The sequence below is a fragment of the Bos indicus x Bos taurus genome, chromosome 2, assembly GCF_003369695.1.
Source record: "Bos indicus x Bos taurus breed Angus x Brahman F1 hybrid chromosome 2, Bos_hybrid_MaternalHap_v2.0, whole genome shotgun sequence".
NCBI classification, from domain to species: domain Eukaryota; kingdom Metazoa; phylum Chordata; class Mammalia; order Artiodactyla; family Bovidae; genus Bos; species Bos indicus x Bos taurus.
The window spans coordinates 18,792,369-18,817,418 of NC_040077.1; the positions used below are offsets into that span (position 1 = coordinate 18,792,369).

General features: G+C 39.6%; 1 protein-coding gene across 1 annotated transcript in view; it reads left to right on the forward strand.

Annotated features, from left to right (window-relative positions):
• PDE11A (phosphodiesterase 11A) overlaps positions 1-25,050 on the forward strand; it is a 422,322-nt gene that overhangs the window by 126,660 nt on the left and 270,612 nt on the right. Inside the window, exon 3 of the mRNA XM_027556915.1 lies at positions 22,837-22,926. Within this exon, the coding sequence (XP_027412716.1) occupies positions 22,837-22,926 (90 nt within the window). The remainder of the gene's footprint in view (positions 1-22,836; positions 22,927-25,050) is intronic.

The following is a 25,050-nucleotide window of genomic DNA, read 5'->3' on the forward strand; positions in this document are numbered from 1 at the left end:
AGTGCCAGGAGAAAATAAAGCAAAATTAAAAATACTAGTGAGACAAAGTATGTAGACAGGTGATTTTACAAGCCACCGAACGGTGCAGGTTGAGAGCTGATGAGGTATTCTGATTTTTCTGTCCTGTGCTTGAGACAGAGAGGCTGTCACTGAGAGCCTTATTACTAAGCCCTGTCTGATGTTAGTTGTCTTACTCAGTGTCACACTTCTGGTAGGTGTTATGGTCAGGGCCAGGACTCAACCTCAGGTCTTCTGGCCCCAAGTCTCAAGCTTACACTATCGATGTGCCTTTGAGCAGCAGTTCTGAACACATCTACCTCTGGTTTCTCTTCCCCCAGGATCCTGAGATGCTGCCCCAGGCTGGTAAGGATGAGGCAGTGCCCTTGCCTCCCCTCCACCTTGAATATGGAAGGAATTGGTTTGGTTTATAAAGTCTTTTGGGTATTACCTGCAGTTTGCTATGTGTCAGGCCTCTGAGTTGATCAATATTCACATCAAAACAAAAGCACTATCTTGAAAATGTTATACCTAGATCAATACAGAAAATTCACATCTCCCTGTGACATTCACTATAGTTGAACTATTTGGTTTTCTGCTGCTGCTGCTGCTGCTAAGTCGCTTCAGTTGTGTCCGACTCTGTGTGACCCCATAGACAGCAGCCCAACAGGCTCCTCTGTCCCCGGGATTCTCCAGGCAAGAACACTGGAGTGGGTTGCCATTTCCTTCTCCAGTCATGAAAGTGAAAAGTGAAAGTGAAGTCGATCAGTCGTGTCCGACTCTTAGTGACACCACGGACTGCAGCCTACCGGACTCCTCTGTCCATGGGATTTTCCAGGCGAAAGTACTGGAGTGGGATGCCATTGCCTTCTCCGACTTTGGTTTTCTAGACCTTGCAAGTTTGTAGCTATTTTAGCTCAGTGATTCCCAGCATAGGAACTCCTCTCCCCTAGCAGTCCAAGAAGGCAGTAGTGGTGGGAAGAGCTGGGGTGCTGATTAGTGCTTGGTAAGATGTGGGAACCATGAATAATTTAAGCAATTCAAAAAGATTAACAGAGGGACTTCCCTGGTTGTCCAGTGGTTAAATCTCTGTGCTCCCAACACAAGAGCCCTGGCTTTGATCCCTAGTCAGGGAACAAGGACTTGCATGCTCAAACTAAGACCCAGAGCAGCCAAAAAAGAAAAAAAGACTCACAAAGACAAAATGCTTAACCAGGACAAGTCTACACAGATTAAATAAAACAAGATTTTAAAATGTCTTTTGGTAGGAATTTTATCAATATTATCAGAAGTCCTGATTGGCATTTATATATGTATATAATGAATTAAATAATGAGAAACCAATGATTAATAATATTAAATTTAGAGAAAGGTGGTTTTAGAAGATGGGACCCATAAGGGGAAAAATTGCAAAAGATGTCCTCCATAGTGAAAAGCACAGGAATCCGTGGATTAGCCTGTGACTGTGAGTCCCAACGGAGAAGGCAATGGCACCCCACTCCAGTACTTTTGCCTAGAAAATCCCATGGACGGAGGAGCCTGGTAGGCTGCAGTCCATGGGGTCGCTAGAGTCGGACACGACTAAACAACTTCACTTTCACTTTTCACTTTCCTGCATTGGAGAAGGAAATGGCAACCCACTCCAGTGTTCTTGCCTGGAGAATCCCAGGGACTGGGAAGCCTGGTGGGCTGCCGTCTATGGGGTTGCACAGAGTTGGACACGACTGAAGTGACTTAGGAGCAGTAGCAGTGAGTCCCAAGGAGAGGTAGGGCTGGCTACAAAGCCCAAGGGCAGGACTCTCCTTGATGTGCAAGTTCTAGAGCTTTTCCAGTTAAGGCTCAGAGGCCAATTAAGTATCCAGTCCTCTGTGGATCCTTAAAAGTCCCAGTTGGTTCATGGATCCTCTTTAGGATCCAGGATACTGTAAGAAGAGAAACCACCATTTGGGTTTTGTTTAGTGTTCCCAAAGTGACTCTGGGTCTCGTATTAGCTGATGCTTATATATCAGTAGTAGCTTCCCTTTGGATATTTGTGGCATGAGGTTCCTACCCATTCTCCTCTGCTCTGCACCACATTTCCATGTAGAGTAAGGTTCAGGCCCCAGGGCTTGGTGGTTATTCAGCATTCTACTTTCAACACTAGTTGCCACTTCTGCCTTTGACTTGGGCTTCCCCAGGATCAATACCGCAACTCAGGCCCAGGTTGTATTTTTTGTCTTTCCTGATCTGGTCTCAGTTCATCGACAACTTACCCCGGCATTGGATATGGCTCTTGATTACCTACCTGCAAGATTGGCATCGTGCAACTGTTAGTGCATCAGTCTAGAAGCATATATGGGCTGTCTACTGCATGCACGGAGGAACTTGTCTAAGGAGTCAGTTTGCCTCTAACACATCTTCTTTAATTTATTAGAAAAATTAGCTTCAGAAACACTAGTCATTTTATAATAAGCAACAGAAATATAAAATGATGTTGTAAAATAGCTGTTGAATTGAACATAATCAATTGATCAATTTAAACCTCAAAGAATGAGCTTCAAATTGAGCAATGAGAAATCTAAAGTATTAACTGCCGAATCACATACGTATGCTGACAAAGTGAACAGCCCACTTTTATTCTATCAAACTTGTAAATGATGATTCACCCCCATTTCTTCTCAGGGAGTGCATTTTGTTTATTATAATCGTATTTATCCTGGAACTTTGGTTTATTGAGTACATAACTTGTACAAAAGTGGGGTTATTGTTCAAATAGCAGTTACTTATTTAGGAATTTTATTGCTGTCTTTAGATCCCTGCTTAGAAGGAGGCTGGAAGGAAAGCAGCACTGTGTGCTGTGATTCCTGTGCTGAGGGTTTAATGTGAGACTGGGGAGAGAGGGAGATTTATAAAATTCTAAACGGAATTTATCCAACTGCAAAATTAACTCTCCCTCCCCACACCCCCACATTCACCCACACACAGCCTCCTGAAGTATGTAATTGCGATTAAATGTAAAAGAACCCCCTCTCCCAAATATCAATGTACAAATGTGAAAAGAAAGAGAAAGAAAACCACAGAAGCTGCCTCATAGGAGTCATGAGCTGAAACAAGTCTTGTCCTTGTATGGATGAAGTTTCAGTTTCATCCCCCCAGGCTTTTCAATACTAATACAGTCTTTGTGTGTGTGTGTGTGTGTGTTTTGAGATTTATAACATTTATGCAATTTTTATATATTACTATAAATTTAAGCACATATTAAAACATATAGAATGAAATTTTATATTTTCATAGATATGCATGAATATGAAAATATATATTTGCAGAATATTTGAAAAACACACATAGAAAGTATGTCAAACTGATGGAGTCTTTAAAATACTGTTTTAAGATAAGGTTATTTATTTAAGTCTCGTAGTCTGCATTTCTCAAAGTTAATGCATTGCTAAATATTCATTTAGTTTTGATCTCACTAACATCTCATCAGTGTTTCTAAACATTTTATACAGCAGACCAAGATTCTCAGGGAACTAAAGAATGGGCTCTTTCGCAGATGTAGAGAATGAACTTGTGGACCCAGTGAGGGAGGGAGAGGGTGGGACGAATGGAAAAAGTAGCATTGGCACGTGCACACCATCGTGTGTGAAACAGATAGCTGGTGGGAGGTTGCTGTGTGACACCGGGAGCCCAGCCCAGAGCTCCGCAAGGACCTAGAGGGGTGGGTCACAGGCAGGAGAGGGAGGCGCGAGAGGGAAGGGGTATACGTATAATTACGGCTGGTTGGAGTTGTATGGCAGAAACCAACACGGCGTTACAAAGCAATCTTCCTCCAATTAAAAACTAAAAAAGAATGACTGTCTAGATGTGCTCTCCAAACCCCAGAGAATGTCTCCTCCTCTTGGAGGGCAAGGAAGAACACAGGGTTTGGAGCTGAGACCCCGTGGGCAGGCACTCACTGCTCTGGGCAGTGGAGGGGAGGGGTAGAGAGTCCAGGCCCAGGCTGGTGACACCGACAGAAAGTGGTTGGATCACCTTAGCCTTCACTTTCCTCCCCTCCAACACTCAGATTTCTCTGAAAACTCTGGCAAGTCTCATAAAGGAAAAAGATTCCATTTTTCTATAAGCTTTTCCCCACTTGCTCATCCCTCCACATTGACCTAAAGGAACACAGCTTAGGTTTTCAAAGTTCTCAAATGCCTTTATTTTGAGAAACATAAAAATCGAAAACATAACTTCAAGATTTATAGACTATTCTATTGTTTTGAATAAAGTGAATTCTTCAGTTTCAGTCGGAATTAGTTCTTACACAGTAACTGGAGATGCTGAATCTGTATTATAATTTTCTATGATTTATTTCTTAAACTCACAGAAATAAAATCTTCACATCTGTCAAGAGATTGTCATGTAGCTTTGTATTTATTAGATGAGATTTATTAAATGGCATTTTCTCTATCTTATGTTCCTTTAAAAATTGATCAACTTCAATTTTTAGAGCAGTTTGAGATTCACAGCAAAATTCAGTGGAAATTACAAGGGGTTCCCACGTAGCCCCTGTCCCCACCTGTGCATTATCCCCCGTTCTCAACATCCTGCACCAGAGAGGTACATTTGCTACAATCTGTGAACCTACACTGACAGGTCATTATCACCCAGAGTCCATAGTTGAGTGTGGAATAGTCTATGGATTTTGACAAAGGTTATAATAGCACGGATCCACCATCGCAGCATCATACAGACAGTTTTACCGCCCTAAAAATTCTCTGTGTTCTGCCTATTCATCCCTCCTTCCCTCCAAACCCCTGATCTTTTTATTGTCTCTACAGTTTTGCCTTTTCCAGGCTACAGTATAGTTAGAATCATATAAAACGTAGCCGTTTCAGCGTGACTTCTTTCACTTAGTAATCTATGTATAAGGTTCCTCCATGGCATCTCATGACTTGATAGCTTGTTTCTTTCTGTCAGAATAACATCCCATTATCTGGATGTACCACAGTTTATTCATCCATTCACAGACTGAAGGACATCTTGGTTGCTTCTAAGTTTTGGCTATTGTGAATAAAGTTGCTTTAAACATCTGGGTGCAGATTTTGTGTGGACACAAATTTGGGTTCATTTGGGTAAGGAGTGTGGTTGCTGGATCCTATGGTGAGAGTACTAATTCTCATTTAAGTAAAATCTACTGTAATAATGTATTGTGAACAACTGTAGCATTTTAAACCATAGCATAACTCTAGATCTTTGAGATATTCCTTTACTTTAGGAAAGCAGTTACTATTGGTTTTTCTCTTTCAGAGGTAGAGAAACTAATGCAAAGATTGAGATACTGAAATAGTTATTTTACTGTTCTATTTTACCAATGATCTGATATATTTTCAGCAAAGCACTTATGAGAATATGGGAAATGTGTTTTTCTATAACAGAACTCCTCTGTCTAATCATGTGCCTGGCACTGTTATTACCAACCACCTACAGAGCAGTTTTGTCTTTGACAGCATGAGAGCCCACAGACCGGTGGCCTGGAGGGTGAGGGGTTGTTCCCGTCTATGATCTCAGCAATTAAGAGGCACATTTTCATCCTCTTAATATCTCCACAGAACAAATCAATGCTGGATACTGGTTATTTCATAAATACTTGATAATTTGACTCTAGTACCAGAAGTGGCAGATTATACATTAAGGCAGAGAATACTGGAGTGGGTTGCCATTTCCGACTCCATAGGATCTTCCCAACCCAGGGATTGAAACCACATCTCTTGCATCTTCTGCAATGGCAGGCAGATTCTTTACCACTGTGCCACCTGGGAAGCCCCATTATTCTATAGATTGGGAAGCCCCATTATTAAATCATTCTCTTATCTGTTAAAAATATATTCCTTGAGCAACCACTATGTACTAGGTATTAGACTAGAGGTTCAGAAATGTGAACCTAATGCTCTTAAGAACTCAAGAATATTTTCAGGAATAGATTTCACATTTCAGTTCAGTTTAGTTCAGTCGCTCAGTCGTGTCCGACTCTTTGCGACCCCATGAATCGTAGCACCCCAGGCCTCCCTGTCCATCACCAACTCCCGGAGTTCACTCAGACTCACGTCCATCGAGTCAGTGATGCCATCCAGCCATCTCATCCTCTATCATCCCCTTCTCCTCCTTCCCCCAATCCCTCCCAGCATCAGAGTCTTTTCCAATGAGTCAACTCTTCTCATGAGGTGGCCAAAGTACTGGAGTTTCAGCTTTAGCATCATTCCTTCCAAAGACATCCCAGGGCTGATCTCCTTCAGAATGGACTGGTTGGATCTCCTTGCAGTCCAAGGGACTCTCAAGAGTCTTCTCCAACACCACAGTTCAAAAGCATCAATTCGGCACTCAGCCTTCCTCACAGTTTATGAAGTATCAAATTGGTGAAGTAGCAGTGAAAATACTGTCTGACTGGAAAGTTAGTGATAATTTTCCCCAATGATTTTGTAACATACCTGTGTACACTTACTGTTATTTTGGGCGCTCAGCATCTTGGTAGCTGGGCCTTGACTTTCCTCTGGAGAGCTACCCTATCCTCCGTTTTCAGTCGTTGTTCCCATCCCAAGCGCAGTGGTGGGAATGTGGTTCAGTTCTGGCCTATCAGAGGATTGCTTTTCTTTGGCTTCAAGGACTGGGTCAGCAATGATAATGTAACCCAACTTGGGCCAGTGAAGGCAAGGTCCAAGGCCCAGCAGTCTTGTGCAAGTAGTCCGGGCAAAGAAGTTCTTCCTACATTGTTGCAGTTTTGCATGGAATGGTATCTAGAATGACAGTGTGTGTTTGAAAATAAAACCCACAGGAGGGAAGCTGAGATAAGAGGTGAGTTGGGGCACCATTTTATGAACTCATTTGAGCTCTGATCCAGCACCTACACCTGTACTTTTTATTTTGTGGACAAATAAATATGTTTTAACAGAGTCACCCAAGACAACTTTCTTTTTCCATTCCGACTTCCCATCCCTCACACTTCCCTGTTGTTGGAGGGCCCACAGACATTTTGGGGACCCGTTAGGGAGGAAGTCAAGTTGGGAATATTTAGGTTGAGTTTAGTAACATATATGTATATGGTTTTCAATCCCTTTTGTGTAAGACTGTTGCTCAGTTTACGTTGTGGGAATGGCTTCCTTGAACACGCTTTCTACCTACTCTCCCAAGTTCACGCAACACCTTGATGTGGATAGTCAAGGTCAGAGGTCACACGGGGATATGAGTGTCTTCTGTAGTATGTGGCCCTGGAAGTATACACAGTGGAGGAGAAACGCGATTTGCAATGTATGAAGCCAGAAGCTGGTCTGTGGAAAATTCTTCCATTTGTTAGTTTTGTAAAACTTGTTTTTCATAGATGCCTAGTCAAAGCAGAAGTTCTCTCCTGTCAGAGGCACACTCAATAATGCAGCACATACAGCGATAAACACACCATGTTTCCTACATGTTTATTACTGTTAGGTGGGGATTATTGGAAATATAATTTATCAGGATTCCTGCATCTGTATATGTCCCTGGGTGAAGTTGTACGTGTTATTCATCCAAACCCTCAATATATAAAACAAGTTTTGAGTGATCATGCTAGACTAAATTATTTTTATGTGTGTCTATACAAAACAGTATTAAAAAATTATCACATAGAAAGGCAGTCAAAAAATGCAATAAAAAATGTGGGGAAATTAACATAAGCATCATGCTTTTTTTCAGATGTTGTAATGGCTGTGGTATTTGTCAGCTTATAAAAATGTGTAATATATTGTGGTTTCTTACCTTATTCTAAGCAAATATTCATTTTATAACTAATTTTGTCTTATTTTTTTTAAGGAGCTCCCTTCCCAAATGTATAAGCTTCAGGACTTACAAAATGTGAACTTACCCCTGGTAAAGACATGAGCACTTTTGAATGATCCTGTAAGGTTATTTTCTTGAGATAAATTTCTAAGAGTAGAATTTTAAGGACAAAAAGGCCTGTTCTTTTTTTTTTTTTTTGAAAGAGAGAATGGGGAGAAAGATCACCTTTATTAGTTAGGCCTGTTCTTTTTAAAGGCATTTGGCGCATTTCGCAAAATTGTTCTTCAGAAGTGCTACATCAATTCATCTCCCTCAAGAGATATTTGTTTCCACATTATTATTAGTTCTGGATATTAGTTTTATTTATAATATTTGTCAATAAATAGGAGAAATGTGATACGTTGCTAACTTAATTTATATTTCTTTGATAATTAGTTCGGTTCTAATTAATGTACTGAAGGTTTTTTTGTATATTTTTCAGTTGCTTCTTTTTTGTGTGAATTTCTTGTTTAATCTTTTGATTATTTTTATGTTTTTTTTTTTTTTCAGATTGATTTGAGAGAATTCTCTTCCTATTTAGGGTATTCACAATTATCATAAACATTGCAAATCATTTTTCTCATTTTGCCTCTTAGTATTATTTTATATCTTGAGGTATAAATGTTTTCATTTGAAAATGTATCCAAAGTCTCATAGAATTTCCACATTTTGTGTTACGGCTGGAAAGGACTTTCATAATTAAAGACTATGTAAATAGTTACAACATTTCTCCTATGATTTTTATAGTTTATCCTATACACTATATAAACAATCCTGTATTTTTATTTTTTATCCTATCTTTAATCTCTCTGAAATTGTTTTTAAAGTTTTTCTAATATTTAGGGTTTTTTATCCCCCAAATAGTGAACTGTTTATCTCAACATGGTTTGTTGACTAAATCCATCCTTTTCTCTTCGATCTGAAATGCCAACTTTGCCACATACCAGCATGCTGTATGTACTGTTCTGGACTTCTGTTCCATTACGTTATGTGATCATGTCCCTTTGCTGTGCTGTGCTTAGTTGATCAGTCATGTCTGACTCTTTGAGATCCCATGGACTGACTGTAGCCTGTCAGGCTCCTCTGTCCATGGGGATTCTCCAGGCAAGAATACTGGAGTGGGTAGCCTATCCCTTCTCCAGGGGATTTTCCTGATTCAGGAATCGAACCTGGGTCTCCTGCATTGCAGATAGATTCTTTACCAGCTGAGCTACCAGAGAAGCCCCATTATGTCCCTAATACTACTCTATTTTGATCATCATATGCTTACTTACTTCTTATTTATCTTACTTTTAATGTTGGTTATTGTACATGTTTTATTCCATTTAAACTTTAAAATTACTTAACTTTTCAAATTCCAAACATATCATTGCAATTTTCACTAGAATAAAATGTATAGATTAATTTGGAGGGAAAATTTATTTGTTTTTAATATTGAGCTTTTTCATTTAGAAATATGGCATGTTTCTCCATTTAAATATTTTCTTTAATATCCTTTCTAGCTTATTAAAAATTTCATAGCAAATGGTTCTTATCAAGTGACTTCTTAGAATACTAAAGTTATTCTATTTTTTCTTTACAAGTTAATATAGTTTATATTAATTGATTTTGCAGTATTGAACCATAAGTTCAGTGACTAGAGATTCTTGGTCATGTCCATTATTTTTTAATATTTGGGTAAATTCAGTTTCTTGATATACAAATATGTATACAGTCATCTTTCAGTATCTGTGGGGGACTGGTTCCAAGGGCCCCATGAATGGTAAGTCCATGGAGGTTGTAGTTCCTTAAGCAAAATGGTGTAGTACAGTGAATATATGTATTTACTATATGAATGTATATGTAATCTGCTAATATTTCATTTAGGATATTTCCTATCTGTTTTCATAAGGGACTTAATTTCTAAGTTTAATGTTTTGTGCTGTTTTTATTGGAATATTCTGTCAGAACTATTGTATCTTCAAAAAATATTTGAGGATTTTCTATATTCCTCTGGATTCTAGAATAGTTCAAATAACATAGGAATTGCTTTGTTCTTGGAAGGTTTGAAAGAATTTGCCTATAAAACTACCCTGGCACATTTTCTAAGGGTGATTACATTACAACTCTCTCCATTCTTTATTTCCTTGGTAATTGTTTTACTCCATTCTTCTTGATTCAACTTTATTAATTTATATTTTCCTTAAAATTCGCAACTTTCCATTAGGTTTTCAAATATATAAGCTTAGGATTTTATGCAGAGTCTATTATAATTCTTTTATTTCTCTCCTTCTGCTGTTACTATATTTTCTATATCATTTTTGTTTTAGTATATTTGTGGGTTTTCCACCTGTTTAAACTAGCCAGTGATTTATATGTTTTATTGATTTTCCTTACAAGAATCTTTTCTGGGATAATTTTATCAGTTTTGCTGATTGTTTTCTGACTGATTTTCAGTTTTTATTTTTATTAATTCCTTCTTTCTGTTTCTTTGCATTTGTATTTTTGTTTCTTTGGCTTCCTCATATGAAATTTAGCCCTGAAAATAAATCGTTGACTTATAAAGAGAAACAGCATCTACAGGAAGGAGTGAAACCCTGTTGCTGACAGACTGAACTTGGGTGGAAGCAGGAAGTGTGGATGGGATGGGGGAAGTGAGACCTTTTGGTTTTCAAGATGGCATCCTCACTTGTCAGCTAGACTGTTGTAAGGTACAGAATGAGAGACCTTAGCTGAATTACCGGTGAGCCACACAGAAAGCTTCCCTCTTGCCTCTTTGGGTTGATATACCACTCTGGTAATAAACAATTAGCCCTTCACAAAGTTCTCTTTGTTGTTAGGTCAAACTTTAAGCTCTCTCTGTGTTGTGTTATCTGTTAAGAATGTCCTGAATTTACTAGGTACCAACTCTGTGTTTTAGTTGCATAGACACAACTCACAGATCTGATCAACGCTCTTACATTTATAATATTCATTTTAGGGCCCTATTACATTAATTAAATATTAATGCTCTGAGCATATTTTTCATAGCCTTCTCTGTTTCTTCTCTACTGGAGAATATTGCTGGAAATTAAAAAATAGTGTGGTTTATTATTCATGTCATTGGTGTTACATTTTGATGATAAATTATTTTTGGAAAATGAAAAAAATAAAAGATAGATAAGTAGAAGAATCCCCTCTGGGTCTCATGCATTTCTCTGAATAGCAATTTTATATTTCCTCACTGTTTTTCCAGAGATTATTGCATATCTTCCATAAGCATCTATAAAATACCTAGCCGTAGTCTTAAAAATTGGAGATACCTTCTGAAGAGCTTCTAATGAGATTAAAAAAAAAATACTGTATGTGATATAAAAATGCTCACACAAAAGTAGTTTTAAAAAAACATAGTTTTTACCACGTGTACACATTTATATAGTTTCTTATAGTTTTTACTTATGACAACCGTGCACATGGGGATGAACAGTCAGTGTGTTTAAACTCATGACTTTTCTGGATGGGAAACCTGAGGTTAATAAGTTCTTGACACATTATAAGGGTGAGGGGGTCTTGGCTGCTGTTAAATAATCCAGAGATGGTGATGGATGGCAGTGCTGGGCCAGAGAAGCTCAATGGTATGGTGGTAGAGGCTTCAAAAACTGCTGACTTGCTGTGATGTGCTTATGCCTATTTATGGACAACGATTGAAGAGGACGTCAAGGGTTTGGACCTGGGTGATTAAGTCATTAATGATTCTTTTGGCACGTAGGGCCTTTCAGAGGAGGAAACTTTTTCTTCAGGAGGACAGGGGGATTGAAATGACAAGCTTGGTTTTGAAATGCTGAGTTTAAGGCAGTAAACAGGCTTCCAGGTTGAAATGTCTTATAGGCAACTGGTGATGCAGAGCTAGAGCACAGAGAAAGGTCAGCACCAGAGTGCCAGCTTTGAGTATCGTCCCAGAAGTTACCATTGAGACTCACACAAGAGAAAGAGACTTTGGCACCTGTTTAGTTAATATGGTTGAATTCAGAGTTGAGTTCAGCGTAGGACCAGGAATGCTAAAATTAGACTGTAAGATAGAGGAAGCAGAGGTTTTCAGAACTCACATTGGTGAATTGGGATCAGAAACTCTGAAGCCTAAATCTGAAAAATAGCAGAGGAGGGCTGAGAAGAAAAGGGGTGGGAAAATCGGAGAGTAAAGTCAGAGGCAAAATAAATTAACAACAGACCAAAGAACAGGAGTGAGGCAGGAAAAGCAAGTGAGCAGAAGTAAGTTTCTCAGCTACCTTCAATATCTGGCTGCATCAAGTTCATCGTCTTTTCTCACTGACTCTTGGTCAAAGGTTAATCCTTGCGTGGCCAACCTACCTTATTTTGTAGGATTCTTACATTGTAAGAGTAAGTCAATCCTTAGAAGGAGACTGTAAAAAGAGAGAATTAGAAGGGCAAAGATCACATCCAGAATTACAACTTAAATGGGGAATCAGAAACACAGAAATAGAAATAGGAGTTTATAGGGCAGGGAAACCAAGATTTTAATATCTTGCTGGTGATTGAGTGTTAAAGGCTTCAAAGAGGACTTAGAATAACTGATGGATCTTATGATCTGGTGACTGGAAAGTTATAGAGAAGCTTCCTTTAGACTGAAGATTGTAAGCTGGGTGGTAGAATGTGAGGACTTGAAGACGAGCAGCTGTAGGTCACATAGTGAAGATGGAAACAGCAGTGCCATATGAGGGGATACATTCCTCTTTGAAGGGAGAGGAGAGCAGCTGGACACAGGAGACAGAAATGACGATGATAGAGACAAAGATTCTTCACAAAGGACAGAATGAAAAACTCCGGCAAATGCCTTGTCTCCATAGACAAGCCATGGATTTTTCCTTGGGCCTAGAAAAAGGAGATTGTCTTGGGTAGACTTGAGATATCGAGATAAGGTTGAGAGTAGATGAGAAAATACGTTAAAACTTTGTATTAAGCCTAAGTGTATCTGGAATCAGAATACAAACAAAAAAATCTGATCAAGCTTTATACAAAAATAACCTGTGTTATAACTGTGAATAATAGAACCCGATATGGGACAACAGACTGGTTCCAAATAGGAAAAGGAGTACGTCAAGGCTGTATATTGTCACCCTGCTTTTTTTAACTTATATGCAGAGTACATCATGAGAAACGCTGGGCTGGAAGAAGCACAAGCTGGAATCAAGATTGCCGGGAGAAATATCAATAACCTCAGATATGCAGATGACACCACCCTTATGGCAGAAAGTGAAGAGGAACTAAAGAGCCTCTTGATGAAAGTGAAAGAGGAGAGTGAAAAAGTTGGCTTAAAGCTCAACATTCAGAATACTAAGATCATAGCATCCGGTCCCATCACTTCATGACAAATAGATGGGGAAACAGTGGAAACAGTGTCAGACTTTATTTTTCTGGACTCCAGAATCACTGCAGATGGTGACTGCAGCCATGAAATTAAAAGACACTTACTCCTTGGAAGGAAAGTTATGACCATCCTAGACAGCATATTAAAAAGCAGAGGCATTACTTTGCCAACAAAGTTCCGTCTAGTCAAGGCTATGGTTTTTCCAGTAGTCATGTATGGATGTGAGAGTTGGACTATAAAGAAAGCTGAGCACCGAAGAATTGATGCTTTTGAACTGTGGTGTTGGAGAAGACTCTTGAGAGTCCCTTGGACTGCAAGGAGATCCAACCAGTCCATCCTAAAGGAGATCAGTCCTGGGTGTTCATTGGTAGGACTGATGTTGAAGCTGAAACTCCAATCCTTTGGCCACCTGATGGGAAGAACTAACTCCTTGGAAAAGACCCTGATGCTGGGAAAGATTGAAGGCAGGAGAAGGGGACGACAGAGGATGAGATGGTTGGATGGTGTCACCTACTCAATGGACATGGGTTTGGGTAGACTCCAGCAGTTGGTGATGGACAGGGAGGCCTGGTGTGCTGTGGTTCATGGGGTCACAAAGAGTCAGACAGGTCTAAGCAACTGAACTGAGCTGAACTGAAAACTGCTCTAAAAATAAAGTCTGTTAATTAAAACAGTTTTTAAAGGAATTAAGTACTGATGCATGTTATAACATGGATGAAGCTTTTTAACAGAATACTATGTGAAATCAGTCAGCCAGACACAAAAGGCCAAGTACTCATGATTCCATTTATATGAAATGTCCACTGCTTTAAGAACCATGAGTTATTAAAAAAAAAAAAAAAGGCGCTAGATAGATGAGATGGTAAAAGGAAGGTGTCAACTAAAAAGACGCACAACGTGAGAGCTGTGAGTTAAGTTTTACTGGGGGTAGAATGAGGACCGCAGCCCAGGAGACAGCACCTTAGACAGCTCTGAGAGACTGCTCCAAAGAGGCAGTGGGGAAAGGTCAGTATATAAGATTTTCGTGAAGGGGGAGTTCATTGCAATCGAGCATTTACGTGAGGAGCTAACTCTGTTAGCTCCTTTCTATTAGTCACCGTGAAGGGATTTTAGTGCTTTTCCAGATATGAAAAGATGCAAAGATTGGGACCGTGAAATCAGTTCCTGAAAATATATTTCTAAAGATCCTTTCCACCAGTTTGGAACAGAGTGCCTCACCCTCCACCCTGAATTCCCCTCAGGGGATGTTGAAGGTCAGCAGTTGCAGCAGCTCAGGGTTCAGTTTCCGCAGAGGCAGATGGCAAATGCCCTTGTTGTTGTTCAGTCGCTGGCAAATGCTCTTGGCAAGTGCCAATTCACAATTGACTGGCAAGTGCCAATTTGTGGTTGACAAAGGATGGTGCTACTAATGTGAAGAAATCATGTGAATATGTTTCAAATATAAAAACAAATATGTATTTCTCATCAGAAAATAACCTAAAAGGAATTTTTCTGTTCATACATTGATTGCAATACAGTAGAATTTTTCTAGCATCAGGATGTTGAAACCATGACTAAATAACTGTGTAGTATAGCTTCCTGCATTTATACCTCTCCTTGGTAAGTGAAAAGATCATAACGATGTTAATAGCTAAGACTCAAGAATGCCTGGATCAAACTGTAGCTCAAACTGATTTCTTACAGGAGCTTTTAAGTTACAAAAATGAACAGAGAAACTGGGAAGGCTGAGATATGTAGGTCAACCTACTTACAAAAATAACCTTGATGGAGTTACATAGGTGGATATTATTGTAAAATTTCTTCACACAGTGAGAGGGAATTGGCCAAACTTACTGAGCCATATTATCTATTCATCTCAGACAAAGCAATCATATCTTGTAGACCCATTGGACTATATCACATAGATGACAGTTGCTAATTATCAAGAAGAGTCATGATTTTCAAAAATGAAAGATGGTTAATATTCTTAGAATATAAAGAGGTCTTATGAAGCAATAAAATAGATAAATGTCCAGTAAAAAAAAGGAAGATAAATAGGCCACAATAAAAAAATAGAGATAGCCAACAAATTATGAAAATTGTTCAATATCACTAATAATCTAATAAATATAAGTTAATGCAAAAATGAGTATTGATTTAATCAATCATATAGAGATAATTTTAAAAGAATGATAATACCTAGTGTTCCATGAGTGGGGCATTACTGTTAATGGTATATAAATTGATAGCACTCTTTGGGAGGCTGATTTGGCGGTAACTAGTAACTTTCTTTTAAATGCACATATTCTGCAACCTTAAAATTTTAATTCTAGGAATCTGTCCAACAGAAGTATTGTCCAGGTGTACAAAGATATATTTGTAAGAAAGTTCATGGCAGTGTTATTTGTAATAGGGAAAAATTGGAAACAATGTGAACATCTACTAATAGGCACATCCACCCCCTAGAATATTTGGCAGAGATTAAAAAGAATTAAGCAGATATCTTTGAAACTGACATTAATGATTCCAAGATTTATTGCCAAGTAATACGAAGGTGTAGAACATAACTTGCGGTCTGATCCCTCTTGTGTTTACCACCACTCCTAAAACTAAATGATATATGCATGTGGTTCATAAAAAGGGATCCAGAAGAACACACTGTAAATGCTAACAGGGGTTTCTCCTTGGGAGAGGAGAAGGTGGCAAGACAGGAAATGAAAGGGGATCTTGGTTATTTTACTGTATGCACTGCTATACTTTTGGATTTTTTTGAACAAAAGCTAAAAATTTGTTTCTTGTTAGGAGTTATTTACAAGTGTATACATGTCAATGAATGAATACTAATACTAGTATTAACATTCTAAATCATTTAGAATATTGCCTGGTACAGAGGAAGTATTAAAGCCATTAAATGTGTGTTAAATTAAATACATTCAAATATTAGGGCTCTATTTTAAGAAAATAATCATGGGATGTGCAAAGATTTAATTGCAAGGCAACCGCTAATCTAGTTTTTTCTCTATACTAACCAGACTTTTCTTTTTTTTTTCCAGACTAAGCAATGGAATATTTTGCATTAATAAAAATTGGTTATAATAAGTTATAGCTGGTTATAAAAAGTAAAGAAATGTAGATATTACATGTAGTATTTTTATTATTATATAATAGGCCTATTTTAGTTTATGTGAAGAGAGAGAGAGAAGAAAACTTGAATGATGGTTTCTAAAATGTTAATAGTGGTTATCTCTGAGTGATGGAAATATGAGTACTTTTATTTTCTGTTGAAATATTGTGACAATCCAAATTATCTTAGAAAGGACATGGCTCCCAAAATGGGATCTTTCAGGGTTTTCCCTTCGATGTCTGTGGGAGGGTGGAAATGTAGAACTGCCACAAGAGGCTTATTTTTCCAAAGTCTGGAGGGTGAGGAGTGGGGTCACATAGAGATAAGGGCTTCCCTGGTGGCTCAGATGGTAAAGAATCTGCCTGCAATGCAGAAGACCTGGATTCTGTCCCTGGGTTGGGAAGATCCCCTGGAGGATGGCATGGCAACCCACTCCAGTATTCTTGCTAGGAGAATCCCCATGGACAGAGGAGCCTGGTGGGCTCTAGTCCAAGGGGTTGCAAAAAGTTGGACATGACTAAGAGACTAAGTTATGCACAACTCAGCAGAGATAAGGCTATTGGTTAATGTGACTGGTACCTGCATAATTCAAGTGCTCAGCAGACCAGAGCCTCTAAAAAGTCCAAGAGATTAAGTATTTGATACTGAACTGCAATTTGCCAGGAATTGAACTCAGCCTGTCTATCATGGAAAAGCTTGGAATATCCATACTCTTTGGAATATTTTAGCCAATATTAGCTTTAAGGAGAGAGCTGAGAATAGTGGAAGGGTCCTCACTCCAAGTCTTCTGGGGGCCCAGCTTTAATCCCCAGGGCAGAGGCAGAATCTCTAACATCCCCGCGCCCCCCCCCCCCCGCCCCGTCTAAGAAGGGGAAGTGGAGGAATAGTGACCTTTTCCTTCCTTATTTGCCGTCTTGTTCTCTCTCATCTTTTGTGAGTAAAATTCTCCTTCCACCCATTCTCTTAGGGTCTTCATTCTTAAAGTAGGCAGTTTCAAAAAGTATGTGATTGGATCATCTATTCCAGATGCCAGTGTTTTATTTAAACAAATTTGTACTTTATGCCTCTGTATTTTTTAGAGACTTCTTCACAGAGGGCACAGCTCTGAGAGGAAAAGGCACGCTTCAGCCAAAAGTATATACTTTGGTGTGATCTGATAAGATACATTTATTATTCTGATTCTTGAAATAAAAACCTGACCTATTGTAGTTAACTGAATTTGCATAGAAAGATTACAGTGAACTTAAACTATACCTCTGGAAGCAGGAATTTCTCCTGGAGTTTCCAGAAAGTTTCAAACTAATTTTTCACTATTTCAAGTATTCTATTTCTAAAAGATGTGGAAAGTGTTTCATTATGTGAAAATCCTGTGACTGGTTCCTATTTTGATGCTTTATTTTCCAAATTACTCTATTTGAAGTGTTTATTTAGCTTTTGAATTACAACTGTTAGAACACCCCCAGTTCCAAATCAGCAGGGCTTGAATCAGCAAAGTGCCTTATAGTTAATGCCTCAAGGCAGATCTCAGGATCTGCACAGAAAAGCAAGGTGTGGGTCGGGAAACCTCTCCGCAACCACATTAATTTGGCTGACAGTGATGGGACACCTCCAGCTGTGTTGCCTCCAGGAGTGGGGTTCATAAAGGGGATGGCCCCGGGCCTCTCACTGCAAGCATCCAGTGTAGAGCCCCCGTGTTCTTTAATGATGTGTAATTGGACCAGACCAGACCATGGGGCGTGAATGGCCTTTCTCTGCAGTCAAAGGGCTCAGTACCTACTGTCTTTCTTTAGGACATTGATGGACGGTCCCAGTGCTCAGATTTTATGTTTATTAGTGATACTTTTCATGAGTTTCCAGGGCTAAAGTGACTTTTTCACACTGTTTAATGATTTTCAGTTTAACTCCCTTTCTGAGTGGGATGTTGTAAAGATTAATTAGCCAGTGTTCATAAAGTGCTTTCAAGCTGAAAAGTGCTGCACAAGGGTGTACAGACTCATTAGCTTCTTACTCATTAAGGCTTTTTAGACCCTTTGGCCTTCAGAAACTAGATGGTGAAGACCAAATTAGTATTTGTTTCTTGGAGGAGGGGGACTTCAGAAAGAGCAGAATAGAACAGTATTTCTTTTTCTAAAAAAGACATGTTTTGCACTGGAACTGAGAAAGGATATAAAAAAATTTTTTTCATTATCTCCTGTTTCCATAATGCTTCAGCTTTTTCTTACTCCCTTCTTTCAAATTGTATTTGACTGTTTCTCCTGCATATGTATTAAGAAATTCTATACATTGTTGTATAAGGGTGGTGGTGGGGGGTGGAGGTGGTGGGGGGCAGGGAGGCCTGGCATTCTGCTGTCTATGGGGTCGCAAAGAGTTGGACGTGACTCAACAACAACAACAACGATGGGGCTGAGTCTGACCCCGGGAAGTGTTGAATTGTTGTGACAGTGAATGGCACAGTATAGATCATTCCCTTTGTAAGTAAAGATCTTCTTTTAGTTTATTGTGTTTCATGAAGGTATGGTATTGCCTCCATCCATAGTAATCTTTAGATATATAACATATAGGATTTTATATATATATGTCATTGCTCAGTTGCTAAATCATGTCTGACTTTTTGCAACCCCATGGACTGCAGGGCAGCAGGCTTCCCTGCCCTTCACTGTCTCCCAGAGTTTGCTCAAATTCATGTCCATTGAGTTGGTGATGCTATGTAACCATCTATATATACATATGTATGAGTTCTATATAATTTAATTAAAAGCATTTTATTGAGGGTGGAAAAGTACAAAAAGACATAAAAAGATTCTTGAAAAAAAAGACAGAGATGAATAATTTACCAAGAATTAGATTGACAGTTGACTTTTCAACAGCATTAACTGCGCATGATGAGGGAATATCTTCTAAGTACTGAGAGAAAACAGCTGTCAACTTAGACTTGTATACTCAAATAAATTAACTTTTAAGTTCATAAAATAAAAACATTTTAATACAAAACAAAGCATTTACCACCAATGCTGAAGAATGTTCTAAAGGATTGTCTTCACAAAGAAAGAAAATTATCCTAGAAGGGAAGAAGGAGATACTGGAAGAAATGAACAGGGAAAAATTGGCAAACATGTGGACAAATCAAAATAAGCACTGCCTAATAACAATAACAAAACAATGTCCAATTTGTAGTAGCAAAACAAGATAGAACTAGAAAAAAAAAAAAGTATATCAGGAAGTAGTACTGAGAGCTGAAGCATTCCAAAGTCCTTACCTTATTTGTGAGGAGACTAAAGATGTTAAATTTAGATTTTATCAAGTATGTACATAAAATTTCTCTTAAATAAAGGAAGCGTAATGTAGTAAAGGGGAGAATCACTGGAATGAGGAAATAAAATCAGTAGCAACTGACTCAGTAAAAAAGAGAATAAGGAAATTTGATATTGACTTTAGTAATTGTTTGTGAATCTCTTGCCTTAACGTGACATATACTAAGTAACTATGTGTGAACTTCACACACACATACACACACACACACCCCTACAGGGAAAATGAAAAAAAAAAATAGTGATGTGTGAACAGGTGGTTCTGGCTTGGGATAAGATGTTTAATAAGAGCATCATACAGATTACATAGGGCATGCGTTACAGGAGAAGAACCTGAAATGTAGGGAACCAAAATCTTTTATAATAGACAGTAAACCTGCCTGACCTCTGCCTCAGAGAGAGGCATTATCTTCATTATACTGCATAGTAAGCATTTCTGCTCTTTGTTCTGTTTTACAAGACTGTTAACTATATAAACACTCTGGAAAGATGAGCCGTTGCCTTTGTTTGCAAGATGTGCAGAAATGTGAGAAATATAAGGAGAATATTTCCAAACAACTTTGATAAATTTGTGAAGCCTCAGTTTTCTCATCTGAAAAGTAGAATGGATAGTATAAGTATGTAGTTGTGAGGATCAAATGATATAGTGCATATAAAAATGCTTAACATCATATCCAAGGACTTTGTCAATATAAGCTACTATTATAAATTATTATTTCTTGAATAAGATATGAGTGTGTTTATTGAATTCTTTGTTTTCTCTAATAAATTGTGAATCTCTGTGTTGTACACCTGAAACATATAATACTCTACATCAACTATATCTCAGTAAAAGCAATCAGGGTCTCAGCATTAGCTTCTACGGCCTTCTGAATCATTAATACTTTTAGGGACACTCTGTCAGAGTTGAGGATGCCCAGGTAGCCAAAGCAAGATTTTAATAGGAAATAAATGATAGGAATTGTGAAGTTCCCTTCATCTTTAGACCACCTCCAGCCCTCTACAAGAGCACCTCCCACTCCAAGTAGTCTCATTCTGGGTGTCCCAGTGTTGCCGAAATCCTGGGCTCTGTTCTCTGGTTCCAAACTGAAACACAGAGACAGCATTTTGGGTGAAGTGGAAAAGAGTAGCTTTTATTGCTTTGCCAAGTAAAAGAGGCCGCAGGAGGCTAGCGCCCTCAAGACTGTGCCCTCCCTTGGGAAAAATAGGAAGGAGTCTTAGAGTTCAGGAGGGGAAGGGAGTGCTGCAGATAAGAAGTAGGGCAGATGCAAGCTTGCATTCTTCCTTCCTGTTGGAAAGCCTTTACGTGGTCAAAGTCGGGGTCAGGAGGTCTTGGGAGGGTTCCGGCAGTCCTTGAGGGTATCGCATCTTGACTTTTTTTCGGAATAAAGAATACTCACAAAAGAAGGGAGTGTTAGGGAGTGCTTACTCAGAGAAGCAAACACCATGTGCATTGTAGAGCTCTGATTAGAAAGTAATTGTTTTCAAAATGTAATTAAGTAAGCAAGAGAAACATTTCGGAGAAAATGGCTGAGTGGGCTTAAAAGAATAAGGCCTAGCATATTGCAGGCTGCTGCTGTTGAGTCGCTTCAGTCGTGTCCGACTCTGTGCGACCCCATAGACGGCAGCCCACCAGGCTCCCCCGTCCCTGGGATTCTCCAGGCAAGAACACTGGAGTGGGTTGCCATTTCCTTCTCCAATACATGAAAGTGAAAAGTGAAAGTGAAGGTGCTCAGTCGTGTCCGACCCTTCGCGACCCCATGGACTGCAGCCTTCCAGGCTCCTCCGTCCATGGGATTTTCCAAGCAAGAGTACTGGAGTGGGGTGCCATTGCCTTCTCCGGTATTGGAGGCAACCTTAACCAATTTCTACTAACACCGTGAGTGTCTCACACCTGCTGCTGGGTGGATCCTCCCTTGCTGTTTTCATCCCTCACCCCCAGGGAGCTCTGCACTGCCCTCTTCTGGGCATGGAAGGAGCTGCTCGGTTTTGCCACTGCTCTGTACCTCTCCATATGGCATCATATGTGTGTGTGTGTGTGAGAGAGAGAGAGAGAGAGAGACTGACTGTCATATAAAACATGCCCACATGCCCTTTTGCCTCTACTTCAGAGAAATCCCAAAACATTGTCTCTTGTACAATGCCCTACATTGTAAAGAGTTTAGGGAAATAATTATTTTGGCTTTTACTTGAGACACTTCCTCTCTCATAGAATCAGAGATTCTGGAGATGAATTTGAGTGAGAGTGCCAGGAAGTACTGGAAATCACAAGACCTAGACCCCCTGTAATAAGAAAATTTATGTTAGGATCAGGCCTGTCACACGTGGCTGTTCGTTCCCATAGGAAGAGTGCTCACCTAAAGGATCCCCAGCCTCTCCTCAAACCAGCTTCTGGGGCACCAGCCCGCTGATTTGCATTCATGTCTACTTATGTCAATGGCACCCCACTCCAGTACTCTTGCCTGGAAAATCCCATGGGCGGAGGAGCCTGGTAGGTTGCGGTCCGTGGGGTCGCTCAGAGTCAGACACAACTGAGCGACTTCACTTTCACTTTTCACTTTCATGCACTGGAGAAGAAAATGGCAACCCACTCCAGTGTTCTTGCCTGGAGAATCCCAGGGACGGGGGAGCCTGGTGGGCTGCCGCCTATGGGGTCGCACAGAGTCGGACACGACTGAAGCGACTTAGCAGCAGCAGCAGCAGCAGCAGCAGCTAGTTATGTCAACAGAACAGTGGGTTCAATTTTAACTCTTCTGAGTGAGGCTCCTAGGCCCCCTGGCTCCTCGGTTCCTACCAGGCCCATCTTAACAGTCAAACTCAAGCCTGAAGCTGGCAGGGTTCTAGGATCAAGCTGAGATCCCTGCTACTGATACATATGTACAAAGAAGTTGGCTTATATCTTTCCTACTTCCAAGTGTGAGTTTGTGCCTTGCCTTAAATTTTAAATATATCAGACTGCCCCCATTTACTCATTTTTCATTGATCAAGGAAGGTATACAAGATGCCTTTTATACACAGTTCCTGGGTCATAGCCATCATAGCCTGTTTCTCATTTTATGTCTTCACAGATGTGACTGTCCCTAATTAAAACCCGAGACTACAGTATAGTTAACGCTGAAGAATATTCTTTCTGAAGTTAAGATATTAGCATCAACACTATATTCAGCCTCTGTGGTTGGGAAAAAAAGGTGTTAAAATCAGGCATATGAAGGAAATGTGGAATCTGGCTCCGTATTTTTATGGTTTAATGTTCTCAACACTTTCTTTGCCCCCAGGTCATGCAGATGTATCTTCCATTTTGTGGAATCGCCATATCCAATGCTCAGCTCTTTGCTGCCTCAAGGAAAGAATATGAAAGAAGCAGGGTGAGTAGAAAGAAGCATTGCTGACAGCCCTCAGAGCTCTTTGTCTTTCAAGTATCTGTGAGTCATTATGTCTTTTAAAAACAGTAGATGATCTTTGAATAGTATAGAAACATTTGTTTTTAATCTGTATAATCCTTCAAGTTTCTGGTTGATGATCCCTTTAAGCAATAAACCCAAATGGAAGTGGATATAAATCCTCTGATGTTGTGTGGGGGAAATAGCTTCTTTTAAAAAGGAAATTAATTTCACATCTATACTACAAGACAATAGATATATTCTAGCTTACTTACAGTTTTGAAATAATAACACAAATTAGTGATCTTTTTACAATTTAGTTCCTTTAAGAAGCAAGGTATATTATAGATGATTTCACCCCAACTCACAAATTATGTTTGTGAATTGAAAGTTTTCCTGGAAGAGGATGATAATGCTGCAAACACCAGCTTATAGAATTATAAAGAAGCATAGATATAGGGATTACTGTCATATACCTTCACCAGTTGTAGGGCTAAATAGTAAAAAACAAAACAAAAACAAAGACCGGTACTCAAAAAATTGCTAAACAATCAGTTCAGTTCAGTTCAGTCGCTCAGTCGTGTCTGACTCTTTGCGACCCCATGAATTGCAGCACGCCAGGCCTTGCTGTCCATCACCAACTCCCGGAGTTCACTCAGACTCACGTCCATCAAGTCAGTGATACCATCCAGCCATCTCATCCTCTGTCGTCCCCTTCTCCTCCTGCCCCCAATCCCTCCCAGCATCAGAGTCTTTTCCAATGAGTCAACTCTTTGCATGAGGTGGCCAAAGTACTGGAGTTTCAGCTTTAGCATCATTCCTTCCAGGAAATCCCAGGGTTTATCTCCTTCAGAATGGACTGGTTGGATCTCCTTGCAGTCCAAGGGACTCTCAAGAGTCTTCTCCAACACCACAGTTCAAAAGCATCAATTCTTCGGCGCTCACCTTTCTTCACAGTCCAACTCTCACATCCATACATGACCACAGGAAAAACTATAGCCTTGACTAGACAGACCTTTGTTGGCAAAGTAATGTCTCTGCTTTTGAATATGCTATCTAGGTTGGTCACAACTTTCCTTCCAAGGAGTAAGCGTCTTTTAATTTCATGGCTGCAATCACCATCTGCAGTGATTTTGGAGCCCCCCAAAATAAAGTCTGACACTGTTTCTACTGTTTCCCCATCTATTTCCCATGAAGTGATGGGACCGGATGCCATGATCTTCGTTTTCTGAATGTTGAGCTTTAAGCCAACTTTTTCACTCTCCACTTTCACTTTCATCAAGAGGCTTTTTAGTTCCTCTTCACTTTCTGCCATAAGGGTGGTGTCATCTGCATATATGAGGTTATTGATATTTCTCCCGGCAATCTTGATTCCAGCTTGTGCTTCTTCCAGCCCAACATTTCTCATGAGTACTCTGCATATAAGTTAAATAAGCAGGGTGACAATATACAGCCTTGACGTACTCCTTTTCCTATTTGGAACCAGTCTGTTGTTCCATGTCCAGTTCTAACTGTTGCTTCCTGACTTGCATACAGATTTCTCAAGAGGCAGGTACAATCAAGTAGAGGTTAAATATATTAGACTCACTCTGTTTTTAAATATAGGGGCATTACTTTCACAATTTAGAAATATATTTAACAAGAATTTGTTCATAAAGGTTGGAAACCCTCAGTTGATTGGTAATCAAATTGATTAAAAGTTTCGTTTACTAAGCATTATGATTTACGAATATTTCACAGGAAACAATTGACAACTACAGCCATTTTCTTTAGCACAGCATAAGACACCTTTTCTCTGATTTGGATCCTGTTTTCATCTTTAGCCCCATGTCTCACCCTTCTCCTCCTTTCATTGGGTGTTGAGGTCCTTTAATGGACTGGAACCTGATGGTCTGGTCCATTACTGATAAGAAAGTAAAGGAGAGAAAAAGAGGCTGATAGTCCTTGGTTCATGCAGAAAGCCAGTAAAGTCCCTGACATGGGGCTTGCTCTGTTCACGGAGGCCTCAGGCGCCCTCTCGATGGGGTGAAGGCACAGAGCACGTTCTTGAGAGGGTCTCAGAAACCTGGGCAGGAAAGTGAACTCAGAGAGCCTCTGCGCTCCAGGGGA